General features: G+C 42.7%; 2 protein-coding genes across 2 annotated transcripts in view; both read left to right on the forward strand.

Moving 5' to 3' along the window:
• The window catches only part of LOC132954915 (disintegrin and metalloproteinase domain-containing protein 12-like), an 80424-nt gene extending 62228 nt beyond the window's left edge, over positions 1-18196 (forward strand). Inside the window, exons 12-23 of the mRNA XM_061027428.1 lie at positions 2063-2240; positions 4741-4830; positions 5772-5967; positions 6104-6212; positions 6532-6730; positions 8375-8452; positions 9842-9950; positions 11573-11708; positions 11793-11904; positions 12997-13242; positions 15874-16040; positions 16133-18196. Coding sequence (XP_060883411.1) covers positions 2063-2240; positions 4741-4830; positions 5772-5967; positions 6104-6212; positions 6532-6730; positions 8375-8452; positions 9842-9950; positions 11573-11708; positions 11793-11904; positions 12997-13242; positions 15874-16040; positions 16133-16202 — 1690 coding nt within the window. The 3' untranslated portion in view covers positions 16203-18196. The remainder of the gene's footprint in view (positions 1-2062; positions 2241-4740; positions 4831-5771; positions 5968-6103; positions 6213-6531; positions 6731-8374; positions 8453-9841; positions 9951-11572; positions 11709-11792; positions 11905-12996; positions 13243-15873; positions 16041-16132) is intronic.
• Positions 18197-19407: 1211 nt separating this feature from the next.
• dhx32a (DEAH (Asp-Glu-Ala-His) box polypeptide 32a) lies at positions 19408-27231 on the forward strand. Its single transcript, XM_061027429.1, has 11 exons — positions 19408-20546; positions 21337-21530; positions 22674-23046; positions 23141-23380; positions 23469-23562; positions 23753-23902; positions 25037-25228; positions 25438-25578; positions 26168-26358; positions 26446-26636; positions 26876-27231. Exons 1-11 carry the CDS (start codon positions 20286-20288, stop codon positions 27072-27074), a joined length of 2226 nt encoding a protein of 741 aa, XP_060883412.1. The 5' UTR covers positions 19408-20285; the 3' UTR covers positions 27075-27231.
• The last annotated feature ends 113 nt before the right edge of the window (positions 27232-27344 follow it).

Below are 27344 nucleotides of genomic sequence, written 5' to 3' on the forward strand. Positions count from 1 at the left end.
CTCTCATAAAGAACAGCTGGATCCCGAGCCACACATGTTTCCTTAAGTACCCCCCCCCCCCCCCTGAAAAAGCAGGGATGTGAGTGTTTGTCATGGATTGCATTGGCTGGTAACTGAAGATCAGGGCTGAGTTCATGGAAATTGAATAAATGCAGCAACTTGAGCAAGCAATTTTGGCTCTGGCTTTGGGGGCAAAGAGGAAATCAACAACAGCAGTTGCTAAGGAAGTGGTCCGCCTGTTGAACAGCAGCCTTGACAGCTGTTCATCATAGCAAGATGTCGAGGGGTGCTGAAAGAGGAGGAGGGGGGAACAGGGCGCAATAATGGCTGTTATTACAGCTTTTCCTTATTGCTATTTCCTTTTGCCATTTCATGTCATTACAAATCCACTCTGATCTTTTGCTTTAATCCAGAGTGGCTAGAGATCTGCTTTGCGGTACCCCACTCTCACCTAAATCGACCTTACAAAGTATTGATGTAAGAGAGCGGTGGGGTATGTGTTTCAGGGGAGGGGGTCAGCAGCAGGAGCTGATGTAAGCCGCCTCCGCACAGGATGGGAAATCAGAGGCAAGCCGTGAATGAGGTCATGTCAAAACATTCACAGAGTGCCATGACATGTTTAGAGCCGTTATAGATGTGGAACCCAATCAGAGGAAAACACACTTTGAAAGGGTTGTCGACATTGAGCTATATTGAAATGCATCCAAACTCTGCGGAGACAGAGTTTTTTTTTTATAGCTTCTATACCAATTCAGCCAATGGATCTTAGTTCAAGTTCAAGGCTCTGCTGAAAAAACAACAACAACAACGAGGCCATTACATTTAATCTAATTTATCAGTCATAGAAACACCTCAATGAACTGCAAATAACCGGCTGCAAAGGATGCTTACATATCACTGAATGAGACCACATTTGCTCCGGTTGAGTATGAATTCTATGCAAGAACTTCCCTCGACACATGCTGATTGTAAGTATAACCAATTGTCGTGCGACCTCGACATGTTTACTGCCCTTTCAGAACTGTCATTTTCTAGAAAACAATCGCCTCAAAAGATAACCAGCCAATTTCCCTTTCTGACGTTCAAGTAAATACATCCTTAACTGAATATATGGTATTTGGTTGGTTTACTCTGCAGGATGTTTGCCTATCTGGACTGTACTTGCTGCTCTGAATAGTTAATGACTCAGAAATTGTCCCTTTTATATATATTAAAAAAAAAATCACTAAAGTTACTGCCTAACAAAGGTTTATGAGCAGACTGTGTCCACAGGTCTTCTCAGGCCAGCTGTTGGGTGGGTTGTGCTTGTTGAAAGATACATTTGAGGATCCAAGCTGACCTCATGTTGTGTCATACCTGGACTCATCTGCGTGGACAAAGAGCAAGCCCAGATTGAAGTGGGAATATTACGTACAGTCTCAGCCGCCCTGGCCTTGTTAGGCTGAATTTTATGGTGTGGGTGGAGGTATTAAAAAATCTCATATGGTGCTTTATTATCACGAGCCACATTGAGAACACGAGATAAAATCTGCACATATTCATGCACACTTCACACAGACACACACGCACTGTCATCGAATGCACTATATTATCACGGAAAAAGCTCAATAAAGCCGCATGAGGTCTGTAACAAAGCTCTTGGCAGACAGAGCCCGGAGCGCTATGTTTTCCCCACAGAGCAGACCACCCCCTCTGTCCGCTCCAAAAACAATATTAAAAACACACCATCCCTCCTTTCTCCCAAATTTATGGGTGTTGAAATTCTTGCGAAGGAAGCACTTTTTGGTTTCAGTTTTTATGAACCCTTGTCTCACAAAAAAAAAAGCGTCATATCAGATCTTTCTCTCTCTCTCTCTCTGGGGAGAAAAGACGTCAGCACTGTTTGCATGCTGATGGGGCTCTGGAGAGTTTCCTTGGCTCTGGTGGTAAATTGATTTTGTGATTAGCAGCAATTAGCACTGATTAAATCAGACCAGAGAGGACCCCTTCAGGAGAGGGGGAGGGTGTGTCTGTTGTCCTCTTTCTCTTTGTGTCACTCAGAAATATGTCTTCTGCCTCACAGGTATCCTTTCCCCACGGTGTTTAGCAGCTGCAGCAAAAAGGACCTGACGGCCAGTTTTGAAAAAGGCGTCGGGATGTGTCTGTTCAACATGCCCGAGGTCAAGGTGCTCTACGGCGGGCAGAAATGTGGCAACGGCTACGTGGAGGAGGGAGAGGAGTGCGACTGTGGAGAACTTGAGGTGAGCGCGCTATAAATCATGTCAAAGAAAATGTTTTTTTGTATCACAAAATTCTTATTTTATGCCCCTTCTGCCAAAAGAAATAAATCTGTTCCATTTCTCCCTCCCATGAATCATTGTTAATTATGTTTCCCATGTTTGAGAAATGAATTAAGCAGAAGTGCTAGTTGGGGGAGGGTGGTGGTGGGGGTGGGGGGGGGGGGGGGGGGGGGGTTCTGTAGCATCCCTGACAGAAGCATGGCACGCAGCAACATTTCGTAAAGCAAAAACAAACAGTTCTACTCGGTTTCAAAGCCAGCGACGCAGAGCTCTCGTAATGCAAACACTGGCTCCAGAAAATGAGCTTGGAGACGCGAGTGTGGATTTATTCTTTCTGTGCGCTGAGGAGGGGTTTGGGAGGAGATTTTGTCTGATGGTGATACAATTGTCTGAGAGGAAGTGTCACTGACAGTTTCACCCCGTCATCTGTTGAATTATTGAAAAGATTCTGCATTGGCGTTCACATATGATGATAGCACACTGCGCTAACTGCTGCGACTGAAGGAAGATAAAACAGTCAATCATGATGCAACTGACAATTAGCCAGAGGCAGGCTGACAGTTACATTAAATATAAAGGAGACTGCTCTTGTGATTTGGACGAATATTTCACATTGTATAATCAACTAGGTTAGAGAATGCCTTGTTTTCCTTCATGATTAGTTTACACCTTCATCAGCAAGTGTTCGGGCTCCATCCAGGGTCAGGCTGAAAGTGGCCTTGTCCTAAGAAACAAAGAACCAGCATAAGCCCCGCTGGTCCGAGCCAGCAGCCATGATAAAGCTCTCCACAGAGTCATGAGACCTCATGCCAACCCAGGCCAGATCAGAGTGCTTCTCTCCTCCACCAATAAAAAGCCTCATTAAAAAGCCTGGGTCCCATTCCTCACAATCACAGGCTACTTCTTTTCAGCGCGTCTCCTCCGCCTCTCCTTTGACCCAGGGGACTATGGGAAAGGCCCCTTAATGGTTTTTCGGGCCGAGAGAAGGTGTGGACGGCCCATCATGTCAGCTGTCTCCCCTGCCAGCTCCATCCATCTACTTCTTCTAAGCTCTCATTTTTCAGGATAAAAGGGAATATGACGCAGAAAGTGGAAATGTTACGAGGGTGGTAAGTCAGGGACTGTGTGTCTGTATTTGCACTGCCAAAATGGCTTTTTTGAGTGCGGTCAGGATTTCTGTGCAATATTTCAACGTTAGCCACACCCAAAAGTAATGTCACGGTGTGTAAGAGTTCTCCGCAACTCACTTCAGCTAGGTGTTGAACCACTAGTGGGCGCCAAAGCCATGATTTACAATTTACATTTTGATCATTTTCCAAGTTAAAGTAGGAGGTCACTTTGAGCTGTGGCCCTTTTCACTTGTGAAAATATCTTATAGATTCCAGGACAGCCTCCTAATGAAATCTTCTCAAATTGCTTTCTGAAACACGTCCCTCCCATCAAGAGATTTACCCCATCGGACGGAAGGGAGACATGACGTGAAAAGGATGCTGCAGAAGTAACTGTTATGTTTAAAACATATCCAAGATGGCAATGATGGTTTTTGACTTTATATCAATTCAATGTGTAATTGGACCTATTCACAGTATAATCTTAAAGCGCTGAAAAGAAAATGCTGGCAAGCAGAAAAGAGTATAAAGCTGCAGAAGATCAAACCTGTCATGCACCAGTTGCAGGATTAACATCATCACCACAGCCCACTCCCTCATGGGGGAATATTCCTCGATATTGCTGCATTCACCCATCGACTCACCCCAATTTGTTGCAGAGAAATGTAACTATGGAAATGACTGGATAAAAGTCTGGATGACGTCAGGTGTAAAATTCAGCTAACCCTAAAAATATGAGAGCATGTTCCAGAGTTTTGTTTATGTGGGAGGCAATCTGGGAAACTTTTTATGGTGCTGTTTTAGAATTCAATTTCCCACGATGAGCTAAATAAAAACAGCCTTTTACTTAATTTCTGGTGTTTGATTGTGTACAACTAGTCTTTTTTTTACTCCTAAGAAGGTCAGATAGACTTTTAGTTCAAATAAATTGTGTGCTGTTATTCTGTAACTTGAACGTTTGTCTACATTTGGTATTATTTTTCTTGCTTCTTGAAACATTTTTATTTCTGCAGTGTGTTCATCCTCTGCTCATTTTTCTATATTATTCTCTATTGAGCTCATTTCAAAGTTCCAGGTGCCTCACTGTACTTGTTAAAAGCTGTCAGATGGAAACTTTTGTTGTTTTCAGAGAAATAAAAAACTGCTGTTTCCTTTCCTCTGTCGGGTTTCTTTAGCTCCTACAAACACAGCCCTGCTAAGGCTTCATCCTTTCTGATAGCTAAGCCTGAGCTTTTGCTCTGAGGTGAAACACGGATCTCTTTGTGCTGAGTTAATGCTCTTTTACCTTTGTTCCCCCCTCACTTACAATCCATTTCTCTCTTCTTCTTTTTTCCTTTACTCTATATCCAAAGGAATGTATGAATCCCTGCTGCAATGCTACCACCTGCACTCTGAAGGGAGATGCTGTTTGTGCACACGGACAATGCTGCCAGGACTGCCAGGTAGAACATGTCATGCCGATGAGCTAGCTACACCAGATTAAAAAAATATATATTTCCCTGGTTGTTGCAAATCTTCAGCTTTTTTTCTTTGTTTATCTAAAGCTGCATTTCCACCAAAAGTACCCAGGACTTTGAGTCCTTTGGCCTTCTTCTAAAGGGGAACTAATGGTTCATACAGCAAATTGTTTTAGATCCAAAGACCTATAGAAATAAGTCAACTGAAGGTAATGACATGTAAAGGGTAAAAGACATGTTCAGCGCATCATCAAAAAAGTCCTTGTACTTTCAGAAAGAACTGGCTCTCTGCCGGGGTACTTCTTTTAGAGTCCCTTTGGGAAAGTTATTTAAATGGAAACTAAGGATGGGCGAATAATTATTATTAATTTTTGAAGAAATCAGAAAAACAATCAATGCAATTATAATTTCATGTTATTATTTTATTATCGGTGTTGTAATACTACCCCCAGAAAGTTCCTGTAACACATCTGAAAGCGGTCTGCTAACCACCTTCAAAACAGAAGAATAGAAAAGCATGAGTGAAAGGACATTGGTGCTGTTAGATTCAGATCCTGAGAAAAATGCAGAGACTGTTGCATCCACCAAAAAGTTCTGTTTGGAAATCTTTTGAACAAATAATCAAAAATGATCTCAAATGAGAACATTGCCAGGTGAAACTGAGTCTACACACTTTGACATGAAAATAAAGCTAACAGTTGCAAAGTTGCAAAGAGTCAACAATCCTCTCTTCTCCTCATATCTGTTTGTGCACACACAGGGTTTGGCTTTAGGAAATGGGATATGCAGGTTCATTGAATAATTGTCAGATAGTTCCCAGTGATGATCAAATAGTCATATTGGCATGCTAATCCCTAATGGAAACAGAGCTTTTAGAGTCACTGTAGTTCTTTGTCTCATTCCTTGCTGCCTACATTTGAATGCAGCTGAAGCCAGCAGGAACTCCGTGCCGTGAATCCAGTAACTCATGTGATCTTCCCGAGTTCTGCACGGGTACCAGCCCTAACTGCCCCTCCAACGTCTACCTACACGACGGCCACGCCTGCCACAGCGTGGACGGCTACTGCTACAACGGCATCTGCCAGACCCACGAGCAGCAATGTATCACACTGTGGGGCCAAGGTATGTGTAAGAGAAGCCGCCTTACCGGCTCACGCTCTTTGTGACTGGTTCAATATTGGTCACCAGCTTCTATTTGATTCATTGTATTTATGTCAGTATATATTTACGTTGTATATTATGTTATATATTTATGTAGGAGCAAAGCCAGCTCCAGGTATCTGCTTTGAAAGAGTCAACTCAGCAGGAGACCCCTATGGCAACTGTGGCAAGGACTCCAAAGGCTCCTTTGCCAAATGTGAAGCTAGGTAAGACTTGACATTCGCCTGGAAACAAATGAACTAGTCTCGACTTAAAAACAAGTGACGGCTTAAACAAAAGAAGTTATAATTAATAGCAGCTCTAAATGAAGGTGACAGAGTCAGTTTGTGAAATGCAGAAAGTTCCACAATGTCTCAGGTGATTGTGTGAGAACAGCACAAACAAGCTGCCTGTTCTGCTCTATACCCATAATTGGACAGCAAGAGTGAAGGAAAAATAATTGCATATTTACACATTTGGAGAAACAGTGGTGTGTTATTCAATTATCAGATTGTTTTTCTCTCCGTGGTTGGTTCTTTTTTGCAGAGATGCTAAATGTGGCAAAATCCAGTGTCAAGGAGGAGCTAACCGCCCAGTAATTGGTACCAACGCTGTTTCCATAGAAACAAACATCCCCTTGCAGGAAGGCGGGAGGATTCTGTGCAGAGGAACACACGTCTACCTGGGGGATGACATGCCCGACCCCGGTCTGGTGCTCATGGGGACCAAGTGTGGAGATGGAATGGTGAGCGCTGCTTAAATACAGCTGGTACTGAATTGAGTTGTGTTGCATGTTTATATGCAACACAACTCAATTCAACAGGCAACCTACCCACAAGCAGTGGTGGAGAAGTTTGTTGGTTGTTTTTTTTTTCTGCTCCACTAAAAATATCAGGGGGATATGTTAGTGCTAAATTGTGTTTTGCATTTGACTGTTCACTGCTGAGCTCATACTAGTGGCAAGCCAGTCCCAGGATATAAACGTCATCAAACCCTCCCATTGGCTGCTGGTGAATTCTCCTGATTATTTCCTGCTGTGTTCTCACATCGGCTCACCTTTCTTCATGTGACATATTTAGTGCCCTGGCAGGAAGAGATCAGGCGAAAATTTTGTGAAAAATTATTAAATGTTTATTTTCACACACGCACATGTAATCCTGCAAGCGTGTGGCCCGGGTTCGAGTCCAACCTGTGGCTCCTTTCCTGTACGTCATTCCCCTCTCTCTCAACACTACCTAGACTTTCCACTTACCTTTTAAATAAAGGCATAAAAGCCCAACAATAAAATCTAAAAAGCGGAAGTATTCAGGAGTTTGTTAATATGTTAATAGAGTACTCACCTGCCTATATATACATTTAAAGATTTATTGGTAGTTTGAACCATTTCCTCTTCCAACAGTGGCATCTGGAACATTCCTAGAAAACATTCTTGTCTCCTTTTTCTATTCCATTTTCCCCTCCAAATTGATAACTTATTGAGCTTAAGTGTAAAGATACAACCACAACAAGGCTTTTTTGATATCTTCATGATTTGACCCTCTGAGCCTATCTGCGGCTGAACCTTTGGATGTATTTACATTCTGTATTGCTGACTGCAGATTGTGCCCACCATCCACTTATTGAAGCAACAAAAACCGTTTTCACGACTTGTTTTTAACCAGACTTTAAAACCTATAGAGGGTATGAAATCCCCAAAACCACAAATAAACATGTATGGTAGCTAAGACTGCATGAAAACATAACATAGATATAGATTTCCTAAATAATTGGACGTAAGAATGGAAAAATTGAGGCGTCAGACAGTCCATGACTAAGACGTTCTTCAGGGTGTGTCCTCTAGTCACTTTAGCCTCCCACACTTAATTGACTTAACATTATTCAGCCTATTTGGCATCTTTCAGAGGTCATCAATTCACTCATTGGTCACTCCAATGATACAGTTAATCCATTTAGTCTAATTTACTTCTCTGTGAGTCTCCACCCTGAAGGAGGATCCAGCCTCAGCCTTCATCTGTCAAAGACCCTGGCATCACTGTGTGTGTGTGTGTGTGTGTGTGCGTGTGTGTGTGTCTGTGCCTGCGTGCGTGCGTGCGTGCGTGCGTGCCCAATGCTGCCAAGTTCATCTCTGCTGTCTGCTTGGGTGTCTCATGGTGTGGAGGCTCGAAGGCGCCCACAGTCTTGCCTGCATAACTTTTAAAAAGCAGTTTTTTAATAAGTTTGGAGTGTTATTTTATTTGTATTTTTTTAAACTGATGTGGTGAATCTGTAGCAAATTAAAAGAAACAGAAAGCTGAATCATTTACTCTTGAAACATGAAAGGTTTCAAAGATTACTGAAATGGGTTTTGAGCTCACACTGTCATTTTTTTAAATGTCTTTCTCTGCCTCAGATGTGTCTAAACCGTCAGTGCCAGAATGTCAGTGTTTTCGGTGTGCACGATTGTTCAGCCAAGTGCAGCAGTCGGGGGGTGAGTACAGCAGCCTTTTTTCCTACCTTTGTCCACCTGGACTGATTGCTCTCTATCTCTACCTGTCCCCAGCCAGAATTATCTGTTAACTTAATATCTCATTCCCTCCTCACACAGACGCTCATTTTGCCTGTAATTTGCTCAAAAAATCCCCAGTATACGCCGGTAAGGGAGCCATTACACGGCCTCACAATCAATCATTCTGGTTGCTGAAAGGTTCAATCAATTAGACATAATGGCTTCATTCATGCTACGCTTTGAGTGCCATTCATCATACTCTCAGGCAGTCGTCCTTGTCCCCAAAAACTATATCGAAATCTGAAGGCCAGGCTTTCTTTGGCCAAATGGTGGCACACAGTTTGACTTTGAGAGTGGGGAGCATGGTTATTGGATTTTCTTTGAAATACCACCAGACAAACGTCTATGGGTGGGCCTGTTTGAGATGAAATATGTGGCTTTGTGGTATTGCCCTTAAATCCACTGGTAGGTCTCAAAAGGGTTTAACAGTGACAGCTCAATCAAAGCTACAGAGGAAACCTTTTTTATTGTCTCTTAAAATGTAACATCACCACTTATTATACGGCCATATTTGTTTTTCTAGTTCCAATTAAGACATATCTATAAAGCTGTTGGGACAGTTTTACTGACAGAAATAAAAAAAGATGTTGCTCCTGGAGGAGACAGGACAACCCCGCATGCCAGGATTAGATCAAGATGTTGCCTTGGAAAAAGGCCCTCACCTGCTCCACATTACCCTGCTGGGAAGTCCTCATAGAATTTACAATTCCTGTTCTCTCCGCAGGACAGGAAGGCAAGGAAAAAGAGAAGAAAAAAAAGTGGAATAAGGCAAAAAAAAAAAAAATCTAGTTTTTATACAAGATGCCTTTTAATGTTGGGGCCTTGCAGGGATCGCTTGTGGTTGAATCTGAAAAAACTCAGTGCAGCACAATGGTCTAGAGTTCATAAAACAAACACAATACATCTACAGAGAATAATCTTTTAATCATCCATTAGTCTCTTAAAGCTATTGCATGCAAAAATCTTAAACACTGATTGATTTGTCTGATTCCCAAACATGAGTATTAGCTGCCTTTTTTTTCAAATACAGTAGATTAATTATTATATTTACAGAAAAATAATGAGTAGATTAATCCATTTTGAAAATGATCATTAGCTGAGACCCGGGTGTTATTATAGTCTGCATCCAATTTCATAGCCATAACTCATCTGTCACTATTAGTAAATGCACTGTAGCCTGATGAGAGCAGAAGCTGCATATTAACAGAGTGTACTGTTCGGCATATGCTCAAATGTAGCATGAAACAGAAAAGCTGGTGATTGTGATTGTAGGCTCATCTAACAGGTAATCGGCCCTTCAATGTCCTGCAGGTGTGCAACAACAACAAGAACTGTCACTGTGAGGCTCACTGGGCGCCGCCTTTCTGTGACAAGACGGGCTTTGGAGGGAGCGTGGACAGTGGACCCATTAGATTAGCAGGTAGGTCAACCAAAGAGCTAATCTTATTGTAGCTCTTTACATGGCTGTGTTGAATACTCACATCCGATTGGTCAATTGAGGCATTTTAAGGTGTGCTGTTTCTCTAAAGCAGATCTTTACCATGAAGATAGAAATCTACTCGTATCAACTCAATCAATAGAAAGAAGTCGATCTCATGTCAATCCATTTACTGTGGGGGAAAAACAGAACAGAGAGAAGACAGGTTAAAATACGCGCGCAATAACTGAAGACGGCACATAAAGTAAACACAAAGCAGAGCACGATATGGAATATGACAGTTATTTGGCAGAAAACATCAATCAAGTGCGGCTGTGATTCTTTCAGCCGAGTTCACCTTGTCCAATATCATTAGTGGAAATGTTGAATGTGAGCTAGAACAGCTGAGAAGGCTGATTTTAAAGAGGCTCCAGTGCCATAGAAGCAGTACCGTTCAGTCTAAGGGACATTTTTTTTTGGTTATAGAAATAATATCTTTTGTGTTTATTTTGTTTTTATTACACTGTTTTTTTTTTTATACAGATAAACAAAATGAATCAAACTTGAAATGTACTGCTAAACAGATTTATGCAAATTGACTTACAAAATAATGAACATGAAATTGGGATCCATCATCTTCTAAAGATAAAGGAAGGATGTGCAAATAAATAAATAGAGCATAAATCAAGTCCTCTGTAAATGTTTCTCTGAGTCATGACTGTCTACAATGAGTGAGAAGCCTGAGTCCCGCCGGCTGTGTTGTTGTTAGAGCTGTGTTTACATCAACTTCACATTGCACTGGAAGGTTGACTCCTCCCCTTGAGTGTAAACGCTGTTTTAGTCAAAGACTAGAGAGAAGAAGAATAACATACTCACTGCTTATTTTGATGTCACGTAACAATTTTATATCAAGGCCAGACCGTGTCAATGAATGTGCAATTTGAAGCTATGAGCTAACTAAAGTGTGCTAACATTAGCCTGCTAACACAACACTGCAGGCCACGGGCAATTGCAGCTCGAGCAAAAGACAATTTCTGCCCACCGCTTGCGCTTAATGATGCCTAATCATGGTGGGTTCCATTGGAAAACTCCTTCATGTGAAGGCGAGTGGCGAGGGGGTTGGAGGTGTGTCGCTGGAGGAGAGCGGAGGCTTCATTATGGCAGAGATGTGGCCAAACAGCAATTTGTTTTGGTGTCATGCTGGTGCTCAAGGGCGACATCTACTGGTTGCACATTCTTCCTTTAAAATAAAAGTATGCAAATGAATAAGTATAAAAGAATTAAACACAAAAAATATGATTATGTGAATTAAGGATAAATAGTGGTTTAATATAGTACTTGTTCTGGTGAGAAACTTTCCTTCTTAACATAAATAAAAAATCAAAAGAAAAGCTTTAATCAAAGAATTGTATGTTTTTTAAATAGTAATGTTTCGGTGCAGCGGATTCACAGAATGATTGGCCACTTGTTTTCAGAGCGTGCGTATGTGATGATGTATGAGTCGTCTTTGAGTTCTGCTTTTTCTTACATACTTAATGGTTTCTTCTAAATTTGTTTGGGGCTGGGCAGATTATTTATACATGACACAATAATAGAAATATCAATCCGTGTGTGTTTCTGAGCAGACAGCAGGAATCTGACTGTGGGCATCCTGGTCGCTCTCCTCACTGTCCTGGGAGCTGCTCTGATCATCTGCATCAAGAGAAAAAGCCTCCTCGGCCTCCTCTTCACCAGCAAGAAGAACCATCTGGAGAAGCTCAGGTAATTCATTTTAGAAACACCATCATTGAATCATATCACATATAAATATCACAGAATATGTTTAATTCATTCTTGCTTCTCCAGATCAGTGAGCGGTGCGATCAGCGGACCATCCCCTCTTAACCAGCCCCCGTCTGCGAGCACGTCTCCGTCACGGCCGGCTCCGCCCGTCCCCCACGGCGCCACCATCTTCAAGGTCACTACAACGCACGTCTTAGCCGACAAGCCGTCCACGAACACACCAGATTAGACATGTTCAGGACGGTATCTGACTTTAAAACGAACGCAGGATCAACCGGCGCTCTGTAATGCTCTTCACATATCATCCTCAGCAGGATTGACGTGTTGTTTTCACACAAATGGCAGCTCATTCAAATCCAATTAAATCCTCCCTTCTGTTTGTGCACATGTGGAGGAGGTTGCGATAATGGAGTCTGCGGGTTCCTGACACTTGAATACATTTCTTGTCTCTAACAGCTGTCTGTTAAGACAGAAATTCATCATCTGCACATGAAGAATGTTTACTGGCTGCTTACTTCAGATGTAGAGTCATCCTGTTGCTGATAGTTGCATGTCCCCCCCCCCCCCCCCCCTGTAATTCCTACATGCCCGTGTCTCTTAACTACTTTATTACTGCCTTGACATGCTTTATAATGGGAAGATGCCTGTGATCGATCTCTGCAGCTGTGTCAGGACTGACATTTGCGCTTCATGGTGGCACACAGTGGGTGAGGGGGGGAAAAAGCTGTTGCGCATTAGCATGAGTTTGGTGTTTTCAGTTAGTCGCATGTGGTTTTCATTTGGGGTCAACGGTAAGAAGAGAAAGGATGTAAGGCTGTTTGATGTCAGCACAGTGTAGGTTAGGTCATTTTCCAGGCGGAGCGAGTTGCGTTAAACAGCCGTGGTCATGCTTTGTGTGCTGCATTGTGTGTGTGTGTGTGTGTGTTCGTGTGCACATCTGGATGCGTCTTCATGCCTGACAGAGTCATTTTTTGGCTCTATTCTCTGTCTGACCGGTCTCAACAGGAGTGTGTGTAGGCTCTTTAGCTGTGTCCACCTTTGATTGAGGCCTTTTTTAAAGGTTACCTGAAGAGGAGTTGGGGGGGGGGGGAAATTGAGCAAGCTAAAAAAAAAAAAAAGGGGGGGAACGTTTGATTTATATATCTTTGACAACGTCAGGAAGACGAGCGCAGGAAGAGGAGAAGGTTTAACGTGACTGTTTCTGATAGGAAGCAGACGCTTTCTCTCCTGACCAACCCCTTTCTGTCTTTCATCTTTTTTTCTGCAGCCTCCTCACCGGGGGCCCGAGGCGCTGCTCCCGCCAGCCCCTTACCCCTCCCACCACAGCCTGCACAGACTGCCCCTGTGCCCTCCAGTTCACCTCAGCCACCCGGTCCCCCTGTCTCTCACCTTGTCCCTCTCCCCCGGCCCCGCGCAGCCAAGACCTCCTGTGCCTCCGCCTCACATCCACGTCGCACCCCGCGGGGCGCCGTTTCGAAACACGTCACGCCATAACTCCTGCAGGATGGTCATGGTGAGTGAGTTCTCCGTTTCCACAGTCAGACACTTTTTATTTGATGATGTTAACTTGCTGTAATTCCTCCGCCAGGTCCGGGTGAGACAGTTTTGTTCGCTGCACCTTCAAATGAGTGTTTCTTTCATGGTTCTTGTGTGTCTTCTATACTGCATGCATGCTGACAGTTATTCACAGTCCCATAAAATAACGAGGTTAACCCAGGAGCTAGCCTCACCCAAGCGAAACTTCAATTCTGCGTTACAAAACCGCCACATAAATATTGAAAATGGAGCCAGACTTTCAGGGGACGGGCGGGGGAGGGGGAGGGACGGAAAAGATGAAACAGCAACTGGAGTGAGAAAGTGTGTCTAAATATCACATGGTGGCACATTTGCTGCCACTGGTATTGGGCCGAGTTCAGCTCCTCGCGTTGCAAGGCTGTCAAAGCTGAGGGGGAGAGAATGGCAGAGGTTCCTGCTGTTAAATCCCTCTAACTCAGGGATTCTCAAAGACTCTTATTTGCCTTTAATCCGGTTTGACTTGTACTCTGTGGGAGAGTCAAGCAGAGAGCCGCAGAGAGAGAGAGAGAGAGAGAGAGAGAGAGGATTTAATCGACAGAGAGAAAAGACAATACAGAGACAGAGGGGGGATGACGATAATAAGTTAGGGAATTGATGAAAAAAATGAAAATCAATACGAGAGCCTGAAATATCCTTCAGCTTAAATAATAGCCATTATCGACTGATTACAGTAATACGTCAGTTTATGGGTTGATGTGGAACCTCTGCGTTGTCAAATCAGTGTACAATCACTACTGCTGAATCCACCTTGAAGACGTTCGTTTTGATTTCAACTCGTAATATTTTATATTTGCAGTCAAATCAGTGGAATTGTTCCCTCTCTAAAAGCAAGTATGAACTTGGTGGAGCTCAAATCAAAATGTTTTTTTAAAGCTGTCGTGTCACCATACGTTTAATTGCTGTTTGTTTTGAGGTGTGGTCAGACAACACAAGTGATCTGAAGATGTCACCCCATCCTGAAGATATCCTGAGATGCCTAAAGATTGAGAGACAGTGCACACTAATGTTAACTTTGCCTTTAACCACCCCTATTAACATATATAATATGAAGGAATGCCATGGCTATAGAACACAGTAATGTGGGATGGCATTTATTAGACATTTATGTAGTGGTTGTAAACAGTGAACTCCACAGGGGAAAGGGAAACGTCATCGTACACATTGTGTCATTAATATTCCAGGTTCAGCTACATAGCCTGCAGCTATCTGTTCTGTCCCGGGGTCACATTAATTAAAGTTCTGCTCCAAATCACTTTAATATGGTCTTTTTTACTTTAGGGGGTGCCAGAAAGCCTAGATGTTATATCATGTGCCTCATGTACTCAAGGCTACAGTCCTGAGACAGGCGCCCCAGGTTCAACTCTGACCTCTGACTCTCTGCCACATTTCATTCCCCACTCTCTCATTCCAGTTTCCTAATCTAGCCACTGTTTTATCTGTAGATAAAAAGCCCCCCCCCCAAAAAAAAAAAAATTGCATACAGGACTTCAGTTTCAGAGGCGCAGGATAGCCTAGCTGTTATGTCGAGCCCCATGTACAGAGGCTACAGTCCAGTTCAAATCTGATCACGGCCCTTTGCTTCATGTAATCCCCCCTCTCTCTTCAACTGTCTGATCCAATAATGGCAAAAAATGGCCCCCCAAAGAGTCTTCAGTTTCAAAGAACTCCATTCAGTTTCGCAAAGGGTCATCATACCCCTGTACATCAGGTGAAGAACTGCGGCTCAGTGCAAATGTTTGACTTCGGGAAGTAGCTCTCCCCTCTCAGATGTTCCTACTTAATGTCAAAGTGTGAATCTGAAAGTGAAGCCTGTTGGCAGCAGACTTCACCTACAGTGATTTAAGCAGCTGTTTGGCAGCTTTAAGAAGTTGACAGAACCTTTTTTTTTTTTTTTTTTTTTTTTTATCCTCCCCACACTGAAAGCTCTCTGCTGGGAGCCTGAGAGTAACGTCTAAACTAAAGGGAGAGCTTCACCTGATGGAGCTTGAAAGATTTTTTTAGACAGGCTTGGATACGTGAGATGTGGTTTAAAAGTATTCTCATTTGAAGCTTTAGCGGCATTTTGTGTCATTTCACTTTACTACCTGTTGAAACTTTTCTGATATTTTTGGCTCATAGTTGGCTCACGTAGGACAGTGATGGCTGTCAATGTGATGAATTAGTAACTTTACTGCTAGAGTGCAGAAACTTGCAAAGGGGAGAGACTTGTACTACATTGTCATCTTTACTTAGTGTGTGCAACTTTAATGGCAACATTCATTTTTTTTTAAGTATTCATGTTTTCAATCTGCAGACCTGATTTAACGGGTGATTCTTGTTTGGCTCCTTCCCCTCTGCTGATGTTTTAGGATCCCTCTCTAGAGGAGAGGAGGAAGTGAATCGAGTCCAGATCGAGGACTGTATCATGACTCATTTAGAGAAGATTAAAACCACATGACATGTTCCTTTACTTGCAAGAAGTAGCATGGGCAGGGCTGCCCTTAAAGCCTGAAAGAGCTGTTATTATCTGACTGAGAGTGCCATCTGCTGGAGATAGCAAGTCATTTCTTTTTCTTTTTTTTTTTACAAGGAGTTGGAGAAGCCCAGCCCTCCTCAGAAACCACTTCCAGCTGACCCAAGGAGCTCTCGCCTGATTCGAAGTCCCTCTGTAGTCCAAGGGCCAAGGGCAGCAGTTTGTGGCCCTTCAGCCGTATCTATTGTACCCAGACCTGTGCGCCCTCTCCCACGCCCGAACAGGTGAGTTCCATCCATCCCATTTATTTGGGGAAAAAAAGACGCTTGTTTTACCCTCTATCCATTTTTTTAAATCACTTTTCTCCCTCCTCTAGACCCAATCCCAAGCAGCCCCCAACACTACCAAAGCCTTGCATAATTGCCAACATCAAATACAGCAGCTGAGACTTTGGACCAAGGGGACATTGTTGTGATAAGACACTTAGAAAAGAAAAAGAAAAAAGAAATTTGCACTATGAAAACTCTGAAAACCTTAAAAAGATGTCGGCTTCTCTGAGGATCAGTAGACGTGCCGTGTCCCTTTTGGTGCTCTGTCTCTGAATGGTGCTACGAGTCTGAGCTCAGGTACATGTAAAGTATTTATATTCTGTATTTATTGCCACGCAGTGCACTGTGCCAGACACTTTTACTACACGGAAGCAACATAGGTTTGAAATTTGTGTTTTACAGCATTTTCTTTTTATCAATTGTTCATCAAGACGAGTGATAGGAGATTTTCATAAAACAAAACAAAAAACACAAATCTGTGAAATTGTGATTGCAGGAATGTTTTTGAGAAATGTCTTTTAATGAAGGGAACACTTTACATCTTTATTTTACCGTTTTGTTCCCATAACTTTATGAGGAGAAAAAGAGATGTGTGCAATGACTTCACTTGAGAACACTTGATTGTGAAGATAATAAATTTTTTCCCTGAAGGTTAATGCTCTGTGTAGCAGCTTTGAGCCAGTCTGACGAGGCTTGAAACAACCACAGAAGAAGAAAACAAAAAAAAAAGTGGTTTTGCTGCATCTGTTCTGACTAGTTTTCTACGAATGTGGAGACCAGGCGGCTCAAGTTGTGTTTGAATTCCTCTGCACATAGGAAGGAAATAATGAAATGTCACTGATTTCTGTTTGATTTAACAAGCCGTGAGAGGCTCACTTTGGGGATGTGGGTACCAGAGTATGAGCTCAAGGAAATCAAGGAAACGTTCATCCCGCAGAGAGCGTCTTTGAAATCTTGCTCTGCTTTGACCGAAAAAGTGTCAAAATGTGTTTTTGACTATTTCCCTGTGTGCCTGTCTACGCTGAGGACTTTGTGTGATCAAATCATGGAATCAACGAGGACTTTCTCAAGGCGTCATGGAGGCACTCTAGAGAACTCTAAATGGGTGATGTAGGGTTTTAGAATCTGTGATGGGACATAAAGGACGTATGCACTTATCTTGCAGTTATTCATTTTCTAGTATTCTACCTTTTTATTTAGCTTTTGTTTATTTTAACTCATTTAACATGCCAGACTCAAACTCATGCATAAATCAGATTTCTGGTAATTAAAGGTCACCTATTACACTTTTTTTCAACAAGTTTAAATAAGTCTCCGAGGTCCCCAAAACATGTCTGTGAAGTTTCTTGCTCAAAATCCACTATGATCCTCTATTTCAGCCCTGCTCAGAACAGGCTGTTTCTGTGTCTGTAGCTTTAAATGCAAGTGAGCTGTGTTCAACCACGCCCCTCTCTGGAAGGCCTAGGGTGGCTTGGGCTTTCTTGCACCATGCCCAATTGTTGACAGTGAGAAGGCGGACTCAGAGGGCAGAACAAACACCTAGCTGTGGGAGGGTCATACCACCTGGGGGAGGGGTTACTTCCCTTTGTGATGTCACAAAGTGAAATCTCCAAACAGGGAAAAGGCAAAGGAGGATGGACTTTTCTCATAATTGGGGGTTTGTAAACGGACTAGGGACACGTTAGTGTTTCGAAAAACATGGTAGAGTGTATTTTTCATAATATGTGACCTTTAAACAGTGCTTTGTTCATCAGAAAAAAATGCAGACTTATTGTTTAACTGGATTGCCATGCAGCATATATTCACTTTTCATCAAAGCAACATTTCCTTTAAAGCCCAGCTCTTGTTAAAAAAAATGTGTTGGCTGATATCTGACTTTTGTTACTTTTTATACTGTTCTCTTTTTAATACTACACTACGTGTACATGCCTTGCTTTGTTTATATGCTTCTTTTTCAATGCTCTGTGTGTCCTTGTACAAACAGGCAGTCACCTGACTGCACCTTTTTGTCCATTTAAGTTCTTTTATGTTGTGTTACAGGTGAACACATGTCTATGGAAAATGCTTTTTTTATATGATTGTTTGATACATCATAAAAACTTCAAATGTCAGTGTGTAGTCTGAGTATTTTCAACACTCAAACAGTCTCAGTAAAACTGTTTTTTTTTAAACACATATGGTTTTAGTTGTGATTGATATGTGTGCCGATCTTTTACTTTTTCACAGCATGTATTTATTTATGCAAAAAAGCAATTTTATAGCAGTTGAAAAATGCATGCACTCAAACTGTGCCGCATCTCAAATAGTCCTAGTTTGAAGAATACGCAGAAAGATTTCAAACTCTCTCCCATTTAAAAACTTCAATAGTTTAATATTTACACACATTAAAGAGCCTCTGGCTTTTCATTTATACTTGAGCCAAATTGCTACCAGATGACTGAAAACTCAAATGCAGTTTCACATTCTACAGCAGTCAGCAGACTTTATATTCAGGAAGGTTTAAGGTTTTATAACTTTTAAAATAACTAATTTAATATTGGAAGCTGCTTACCTCATTTCAAGAGTCCTGAGTGTTTCAGCAGCTTCTTCAAAGTTTTCATAAGGAGTAAATTAATAAACCTTAAGGTGGAATGGATGTTCTCTGTTGCATGTTAGGATTCACTTGTTCTAAATGGGGGATTCAAGTCAATACGATTATTTTACTGCTACTGATCAGACGAAGCGTCCCTGAACTTGAATCGTAAATTAATCTGAAATCAAACTGAGCAAATGTATTTTTCGCTCACAAATTTTGAGCAAAAAAGTGTTGAACCTCACCTTGGCTCACTGAATGAGCTACCTGAACCTGACCAAACTAGCTCCATGAATGTAACATTAAAATAAATGTAAGTCTGGACTGTCACACCCTAGGATGTCTCTCATTATCTTTTTGAACTGGTGTCTCTCTTAAAAGCACATGACGTAATTCCTGTCAGCAATCATAACCTTCAATGTGAGAAGAAAGAGATCTTAATATGTGTGAAAGGCATGTATACACTTGGAAGTTATCCGTAGCTGCAGAAACTGTATACATGTATATAAAACTGCGGGCACATTGTCCCGCACTTGCAACCATTCAAACAACCATAAATAGCTCGCGGGAATCAGCAGAGGTACCTTAAGATGGGACATCAGCAAAAATATAACTTCACATTTCATTTTATTCGTAACCTAAAGTAAGCCTGATGATTTTTTTTAAATACCATATACATTTTTCAATACAGGTGACTGGGGAAGGGGGGGGGGGGGCTCAGCTTTTTTCAGCCCCTCGTAGCCCCTCCCTTCCGCCGCCGCTGACACCACGAAGAACTATTTCTGATAGCAGTTTATTGGGATGATTCCACTCTGCAGAGACACCCTGTCATGGTGAAGAAGAAACATCACATCACAAACACATACAATGATTGTTTGCTCCTCTATGTTCTCCTGTAGCCTAATGACGGTTGAGAAGTTCAACGTAAAAGAAAGTTTCAGTTAGGGTAAAACACGAGGGCTCACTGAGGAGGCATGTACGGTCGTGGACAGAAGGGCTTCGTCCACCATCAGTCCCACTCCGTATCGCTGCAGGCAAGTTATCTATCCTGGATCTGCATACAGGTGGTTTAGGTTAGGTAAAGGATATTTCCTCCAATTGAAAGCAGTGTGCGATTGCAGCGGCTGCATGAGCACACTTCACCTGTAGGCTACATTATATTAAAGAATCGAACTCTCTGCTGGTGGTAAAACGCCTGATTGACACCTGATAGGCTACATTGAGCCATCCAAACACGCTGGGTTTGAACACAAGAGATTATGACAGGCTACTGAACATGGCTCGGAGTTGAATATAAAATATCTATGCAAACAGAAACACGCTCGAAGCCACGCTGGCGAGAAATTACGCGCAGGTGCGCACTGCCAGTCAGCCAGCCAGCCCCGAAACAGAACCGCTTCAGACTCTGAACAAGTTATAGCCTTAGTTTCATAAGGTAAGAAAACGAGAAGAGCAATTCTGGTAGCCTTATTACTGTTCTAGTAGAAGCAAAAGTTCTAAGTGATAGACTGCTTGAAGGCGGATCGTTTATTTTCGATCAAAACAAAAATGGATCCGTAGCTGCAGCCGGACACTAACCCAGTTTGCGCCCTGGTCTGGATGAACATATGACAATATTCTGTTAAAGCATGTCGGAGAAAATCAATCCCGCTGAGCCTGACATTCACCCAAAGAGTGAGGAATGTCCTGCGGACGGTTTATTTGGCTTCGGGGATGACCTGGAGATAAATCTGTTCGACGGATTGCCCTTTTCCTCCCGTTACTACAAATTACTGAAGAAGAGGAAGACTCTGCCTGTGTGGAAGGTCAGGCACGAGTTTGAAGATGCTCTGGTAAAGAACCAGCTGGTTGTTCTGTCTGGGATGGCAAAGACTGGGCGGAGTACACAGGTAAGACTGAATGAATAACTTGACTGTTTTATTGGGAAGAGGGGAGGATTAAAACGTTGTGTTGGAATCAAATATTTAAATTCCAACTTTGATTTATTTTCCTTGGGAGTGCTTAAAATCTCACTCAAAGCTGGTCAAAAATCTCCCTTATGAGCTTAAAAAGATAAAGAATAATATGTCTCTCTTTTAGGTTGAATTCCTTCAGACTGGACTCAAATACCAAACTCTAACTCAATTTGCATGACTTGCATTCAGTTAACAGACTCGGGCATCAGCCCTGATTTGATTCTAATGTGAAGTTAACCCTTTCAATGTGTTTTCCCTGCCAAGTCGTAACAGAGCTCATGTTAACACGACAACTTCTCTCCTTTCAAAGTTCTGATTCTGTGACAGTATTTTTTTTAAAACTCTGTTATGTCACAGAGGTTGTGCCATTATGTGAGCTTGTTGTGTGACCGTGCTGCCCAGCTCAGCAGATGCTGTTGTCACTGTCAGGCTGTCCAAGCTCTTGACAAGCAGGCTTCACAAAGGCTCCAGCAGGGGTGTTAGGGGACCTCCTGCTGTTAAGCCCCTGTCCGCTTGAGCCCCTCCATGCTGCCAAAGCAATGTTTGCATTATGAGTAATAATACCGTATAATAGCTCCTGTCCCTGTTTGTTTTGTGCTGTCCTTCAAACAAAAGCTGTCGGTGCAATTGTGGAAATTCCAGTTTGAAAATGTTTGGTTTGATTTGGGAGTAGGCCACAAACCTACAGCGATATATGGCAAGTAAGCGACTCTTCTCCTTTCAGATCCCTCAGTGGTGTGCGGAGATCTGTCTGTCTGCTCAGTACCAGAGCGGCAGGGTTGTGTGCACGCAAACCAGCAGACAGCAGGCTGTAGACCTGGCTCTATGTGTCGCCGATGAAATGGACGTCAACATAGGCCATGAAGTGGGTTACACCATCCCTCACGAGACCTGCTGCTCCTCCGACACTATTCTGAGGTCTGTTGACAAGCTCCCAGTCCGTCCATTTCACGGCTGTCAGCAACTCGCTGAATGTCAATTTAATATCATCTTCGCCACTCTTTATCTCTCTTTACCACCACACACACACACACACACACACACACACACACACAACCAATTCTAGCAGAAGGTACCTGATTTTAAGTCAACCTACCAACAAAGTGACCTTTAGCTGCCAGTATATTGCACCTGCAGGTATTTCTTGTGGAAATAGTTAAAGTGTGGAAATTAAAGGCAGGGTTGGTAATTTTTTTAAAACTAGCACAATTTTGAAAGTAGCATTCACTCAGTGCTCAGTGCCCTTCCCTGTGTGCTCCCTCATATGCCACGCCCCTCACTTACATGCACTAACGCTGCATTGTGTGGGTTATGCACATGAGTGGCTTATGGCGGTCTGGTCCACTCATGTGCCGCATCTGATTGGCATATGCTAAGGTGTCTGCAGGGCCTCTGACAGTTTGTGCGCTGATGATGTCTTTAAAGCAACACACTCAAAAGTATTCGGAGAAGTGTAGCCATTGTCATTAAGTTGCCACTTTGGGCTGTTAAAAAAAAAAAAAAAAAAAGAGAAATCTTGCTCTTGTATATCTCCACTGTAGACTCCTGTGATGGCTTTTATCCAAGCTGTTACCTCCAGTGTTGGAAAAAATGAAGCCAACGTGGAATTGCACAAAACTGCAGTCTTCGAGAGTGCACTTGAGACTCATATTTGAGTGCCCATTTTTACAACAGAAGAAGAAATGCTCACGGCCTGGTTAAAAAGAAAACTGGTCTCTGAAGCTCGTTTCTTTAGTTGTACTAAAAACTGTTAAGAGGATACATTTTATTAGAAGCCATCCATTTTGATTACATTACTAGACTAAGAGTTATGCAGACATTTTCATATTTAGAGGCGTGGTAGAGTTGACTGACAGGTGTGTGCATTGTAGCTGTTTGCCAGGAGGCTGAAGGCCCGCCTCAGCTCCACCTATTTCTAGATTAATCAAAAGTCAGGTAGATACAGGACTTCCAATATGGCCACCGCTATCACTGATCTTTATTATGCCTTTTTAGAAACCAAAGGGTGATGTCACTTAGACTATGTCCATGTTTCATATAGTCCATGCTTTTATCCCGCAGGTACTGCACCGACGATATGCTTCTTAGAGAGATGATGTCGGACCCTTTTCTGGAGCACTATGGAGTTATCATCATTGACCAGGCCCATGAGAGAACTGTAAGCACGGACATACTGCTGGGTCTTCTCAAGGACATCCTTCTGCAGAGGCCTGAGCTCAGAGTGGTGGTCCTTGCCATCCCACCAATGACTGACAAGCTCCTGAGCCGCTATGGCAGCGTCCCACTCATCAGTGTACAGGCCTCGACACCTGCTGGGGTGGTCCACAGCAACAGTGGCAACAAAGACTACTTCTTTTCCGCACTGAGACTAGTGCTCGAAATACACCGAACCAAGGAGGAAGGAGATGTTGTCGTGTTTTTAGCCTCTAACGAGGTGAGAGATTATTACCTTTTTTTTTTTTAAGAATGGTTTCTTTGGACCTAAACTGAGATTGGTTTAAAGCATTTTCCTGTCGTCTCTTCTTCAGGAAGTTCATTCTGCCTACACCATCCTCCAGCGAGAGTGCACCAGACTTGGAGCAGAACTGGGCCAGATGGTCCCTGTGGTCCTGTGCCCCGTCCAGGGACGATTGCTACCTGTGCAGACCGAGCAACAAGGCGCCACAGGTTGCAGGAGGGTTTTCCTCTCTACCCAACAGGGGGAGGACATGTGGTGGCCTGCAGAGTCCGTCAACTTTGTCATCAACACTGGAGTCCAGAAGAAGCTGGTGAAGTATTATGGACATACAACAATTACAAATCTTCCAAAAAGAAGTAATATGACGATTTTTATTGAACTGTTTGTTGGCTTTGTAGGTGTACCATCCAAGAATAAGAGCCAACTCAGAGGTACTGAGACCCATCAGTCAGTGTCAGGCAGATGTACGTAAGCAGCTCTCTGGACCAACAGGTAGGAATGACAATTCTGACATACTGATCCCAGTTTGAAGGGGTTAATTTATGATTATTTTCAAGTCAGAAAACATCCTGGCAACTTGACTACAATAATGCTGGAGTAGCAACATCAGAATGAATCAAATAAGGTATTTTAGTGTATCAACTCTTCTCCTTCATGAATTAATTTCCATGTATTTTTCTAGGTAAATGCTTCTGCCTGTATCCAGAAGACAGCAAGCTTTCTGCAGAGAATTCCCCACAGATCCTTGAGTCCAACATCACACCAACTGTCCTTTTTCTGAAACGGATGGAGATAGCTGGCCTTGGGCAGTGTGACTTCATCGACAGGCCCGGTAAGCCTGCAAGTGAACATTGCCCAAGTTAGCCATTGAAACATTTTTAAACTCCAGTTACTGGTTCCCACAGATGACATCTTGTTCCCACCCCAAAATGCAGCCAGAGAGGTGTATATGGGAGGGGTGTGTTTTTGGCTAGAGGAAGTCTAGTCCAGAGGAAGTTCAGAATTTGCTCTGTGTAGCTGTTTGGGCCCAGTCAGCCGTGAATAAGCTGAGCTGACAGGACCCTGCTACTAGCTATTGTCTGAGCTCTGAACCACCCTAACAAGAACAGGAGAGGCTACAAGAGGCCAGCTCATTAGTGATTATACAACATGTCTCATTTGGGGAGCACCCGACCAGTACAATAAAGGGGAAACATAGGCCAAAGTTACTGTACTTGTTCAATATTCAAATAGAATTTGGCACGGAAGCAAGTCACCATAATGTTTTCAGCCCTATTATTTAATCTCATCTACTAAACAGTCATTTTGAGATATCACCACTGCTGCCTCCAAGTTTGAATTACCAGCACAAGGATTTGTTTTCTATACTTAAAAGAGCCTTTTTCACATATGCACTCCTGCAACCCTAACCCTAACCCAAATTTTGAGTGAATTTCAGGAGGACTGTCCCTGAATCTCGGTGGACAGGGAGGGGAGGCGGGGGTCTCCCAGGCCAGGACATTATGTAAAAAGGTTCAAGGGGAATTCTCCTGATAATATCCTGATGCATTCTCACATTGATTCACTCTGATTTTTTTACAGAAAAATTACTAAGTGTGGTCGCAGGAGAAACTCGTGAAAAAAATGTGACCTTGTTCACACATGGAGCTCATCTTGAAAATTTCAGTGGTTTTTCAGGAGTTTTTTTTTTTTAAGTCTGAAAGCACTTTATTTTAGTTTTATACACCGAACAAGAAACCATTGTATAATACTTGAAGCAGCAACAAGGGGTGATCCTAGCGACTCATTTTCTTGTCGATTTTAACTGTAACAGCCCCGGCGATTGGCTGGTGGCTGTTACAGTTTAGACACATAAAGCAGCATTTAACCAGCATTGTGGGCCCTTTGTTAATAAAATGTTTGAATGCTTGGGATTCTTCTTTTTTTTTTTTTTAATTGAACAATGCTGTTTAATTCCTTGTTTCAGATCCTGAGGGTCTCATGCAGGCGTTGGAAGAGCTGGACTACCTCGCAGCTTTAGATGATGATGGCAACCTATCTGAAATTGGCATCATAATGTCTGAAATCCCTCTGGACCCTCAGATGGCCAAAGCTCTGCTAGCATCCTGCGAGTACGACTGCGTGAGCGAGATGTTGACAATAGCAGCTATGCTGTCAGGTACAAGTGTGCGATGTGCTCGATTTTAGCTGATAATCCGAGCAAGACTTCTTAAAAGTACTTTCAAGCAGGTGAAGAACCTCCGATTGGTTGATGGATTCAGCAGATGCTTTATTTTCAGATGCACAAAGCAGCATATTCTCTGAACCCACTGATAGTTGTTTGTCTCCTGGAAAGTTGACCTTGTTGTTTTCTGGGTTTATTTTTAGCACCTAGCTGTTTCCTGGAGCCGCCTGCTGGCATGACCCATGAAGCAGTCCAGTGCCACAGAAAGTTCCAGCACCCAGAGGGAGATCATTTCACCCTCATAAATATATATAACGCCTTCAAGCAATGCCAGAGAGAACAATGTAAGAGACAGTTAATGAGAAGAATCAATCTGCTGTCAGGATGTTAACAAAAGCTTACTGGAGTGACAAACTGTAGTTTTAAATGATGTGGAAAACTCTCCATTGTCTGACCCAGCACCAACCTGAACTCAGTAAAGTTCTCTGGTGTATGTTTAAAATGAGTTGTCCGATCTATTATTCAACATGCCAGGGTTTCGCAGGTTTCGTCAACATGCTTTAATTTACCCAGATGCATTCACCCTTAAGCGTTATCATTTCGTTCTTCACTGTTGCAAAACAAATGTAATCTTTAGCTTCATGCACACATGCACAAAAATCTGGAAAATTCCGGAAAAGGTTTTTGGGGGATGGCTGCACGTGTGAACACAAGTTTATTTCCAGTTACCTATTAAATTTTCAAAATGAAGACGGGGTGAGCCGGTATGTGAATACAGCAGGAATTATTGAGGAAAATGAACTGAGTATTAGGGGGATAGTGACGTTTATATCCTGCAACAACCGGTACGATCTTTGTGCAATGAATTTGTTTGGTTTCAAAGTATGAGAAAAACAATACTTCACCGTATGAGATGCTTTTTTTTTTCTCCAGACCTCAGTGCCAAAAAGTGGTGCCTGGACTACTTCCTGGATCATTTTGCCCTGAAGACAGCAGAGTCCATCAGATCTGAGCTGACTGACACTCTGAACAGGATCGAGCTTCCCATCTCCGAACCGTCCTTTGGCACCAAAACTAACACCCACAACATCAAGAGAGCTCTGCTGGCTGGCTTCTTCATGCAGGTACATCCATGCACAGTGGCTTTAAATACATGTTACCTCCAGCAATTCAGTAGTATTTAAGCTTAAGAGTGTGTTTCCTATTCTTAGATTGCTCGAGATGTGGATGGATCAGGGAACTACTTCATTTTGACACACAAGCACATGGCCCAGGTGCACCCTCTCTCCAGCTACGGGGCTCAACCCCACAAGCTGGGGCTGCCAGAGTGGGTTGTTTTCCACGAGTACACCCTGTCAGAGAACAACTGCATGAGAACAGTCTCTGAAATTTCCCCTCAAGTGTAAGTCAGTCCCGTTTTTCAGCTCATTGCCAGATGTGACCGAGGAGATTACAATTGAGTTGTCATTAATCATCCCCTCATACAGCAAACATGTTTTATTATTGTAGTTAACCTGAGACATTGAATCACATTTCTAAATGTAATCTTTGTTTTCACTCTAAAGTCTGTTGTGTGATTTCCTAATAGGAAAAAAAAATCTGTTTTAATCGAATTCTTTCTTGCTCTTAATTCTATTTTAGGTTCCTTCGAATTGCACCAGTCTACTTCTTCTACAATCTGCCCCCAAGTGAAAGCAAAGACATACTGCAGGACATGTTGGAACCAGATGGAGCCAGCAAACAGAATGATGAGACACAAAAAGCCGCCGCAGTCGGCAGTGATGCCAACGGTGGCTGTGCAGTGGTGACGCCAACGTACGACAGATGTGTGATTCAGTGATCCGAATTTATAAATGTGAACATCTGGCCTGTAATTGTATCTCCTAATGCTTCTAAATGTGTAAAAGTCAAACCCAGGGTGTGAAATATGAATACATTACATGGCTTAAAATGTTGAATGATGGTCACATGTACAGGAATAAAGACAGTTGACTGGATGTTGCAATTTGTACTATAGCAATCATTTTCATTAGTCGTGGTCCAGTACGCCATTTCCAACCTCCTCGTGCTAACATCCGGGCAGGTTTTCTTTTTGTTCCTGCACTTCAGC

Source organism: Labrus mixtus, chromosome 21, assembly GCF_963584025.1.
Source record: "Labrus mixtus chromosome 21, fLabMix1.1, whole genome shotgun sequence".
Classification (NCBI taxonomy): Eukaryota; Metazoa; Chordata; class Actinopteri; order Labriformes; family Labridae; genus Labrus; species Labrus mixtus.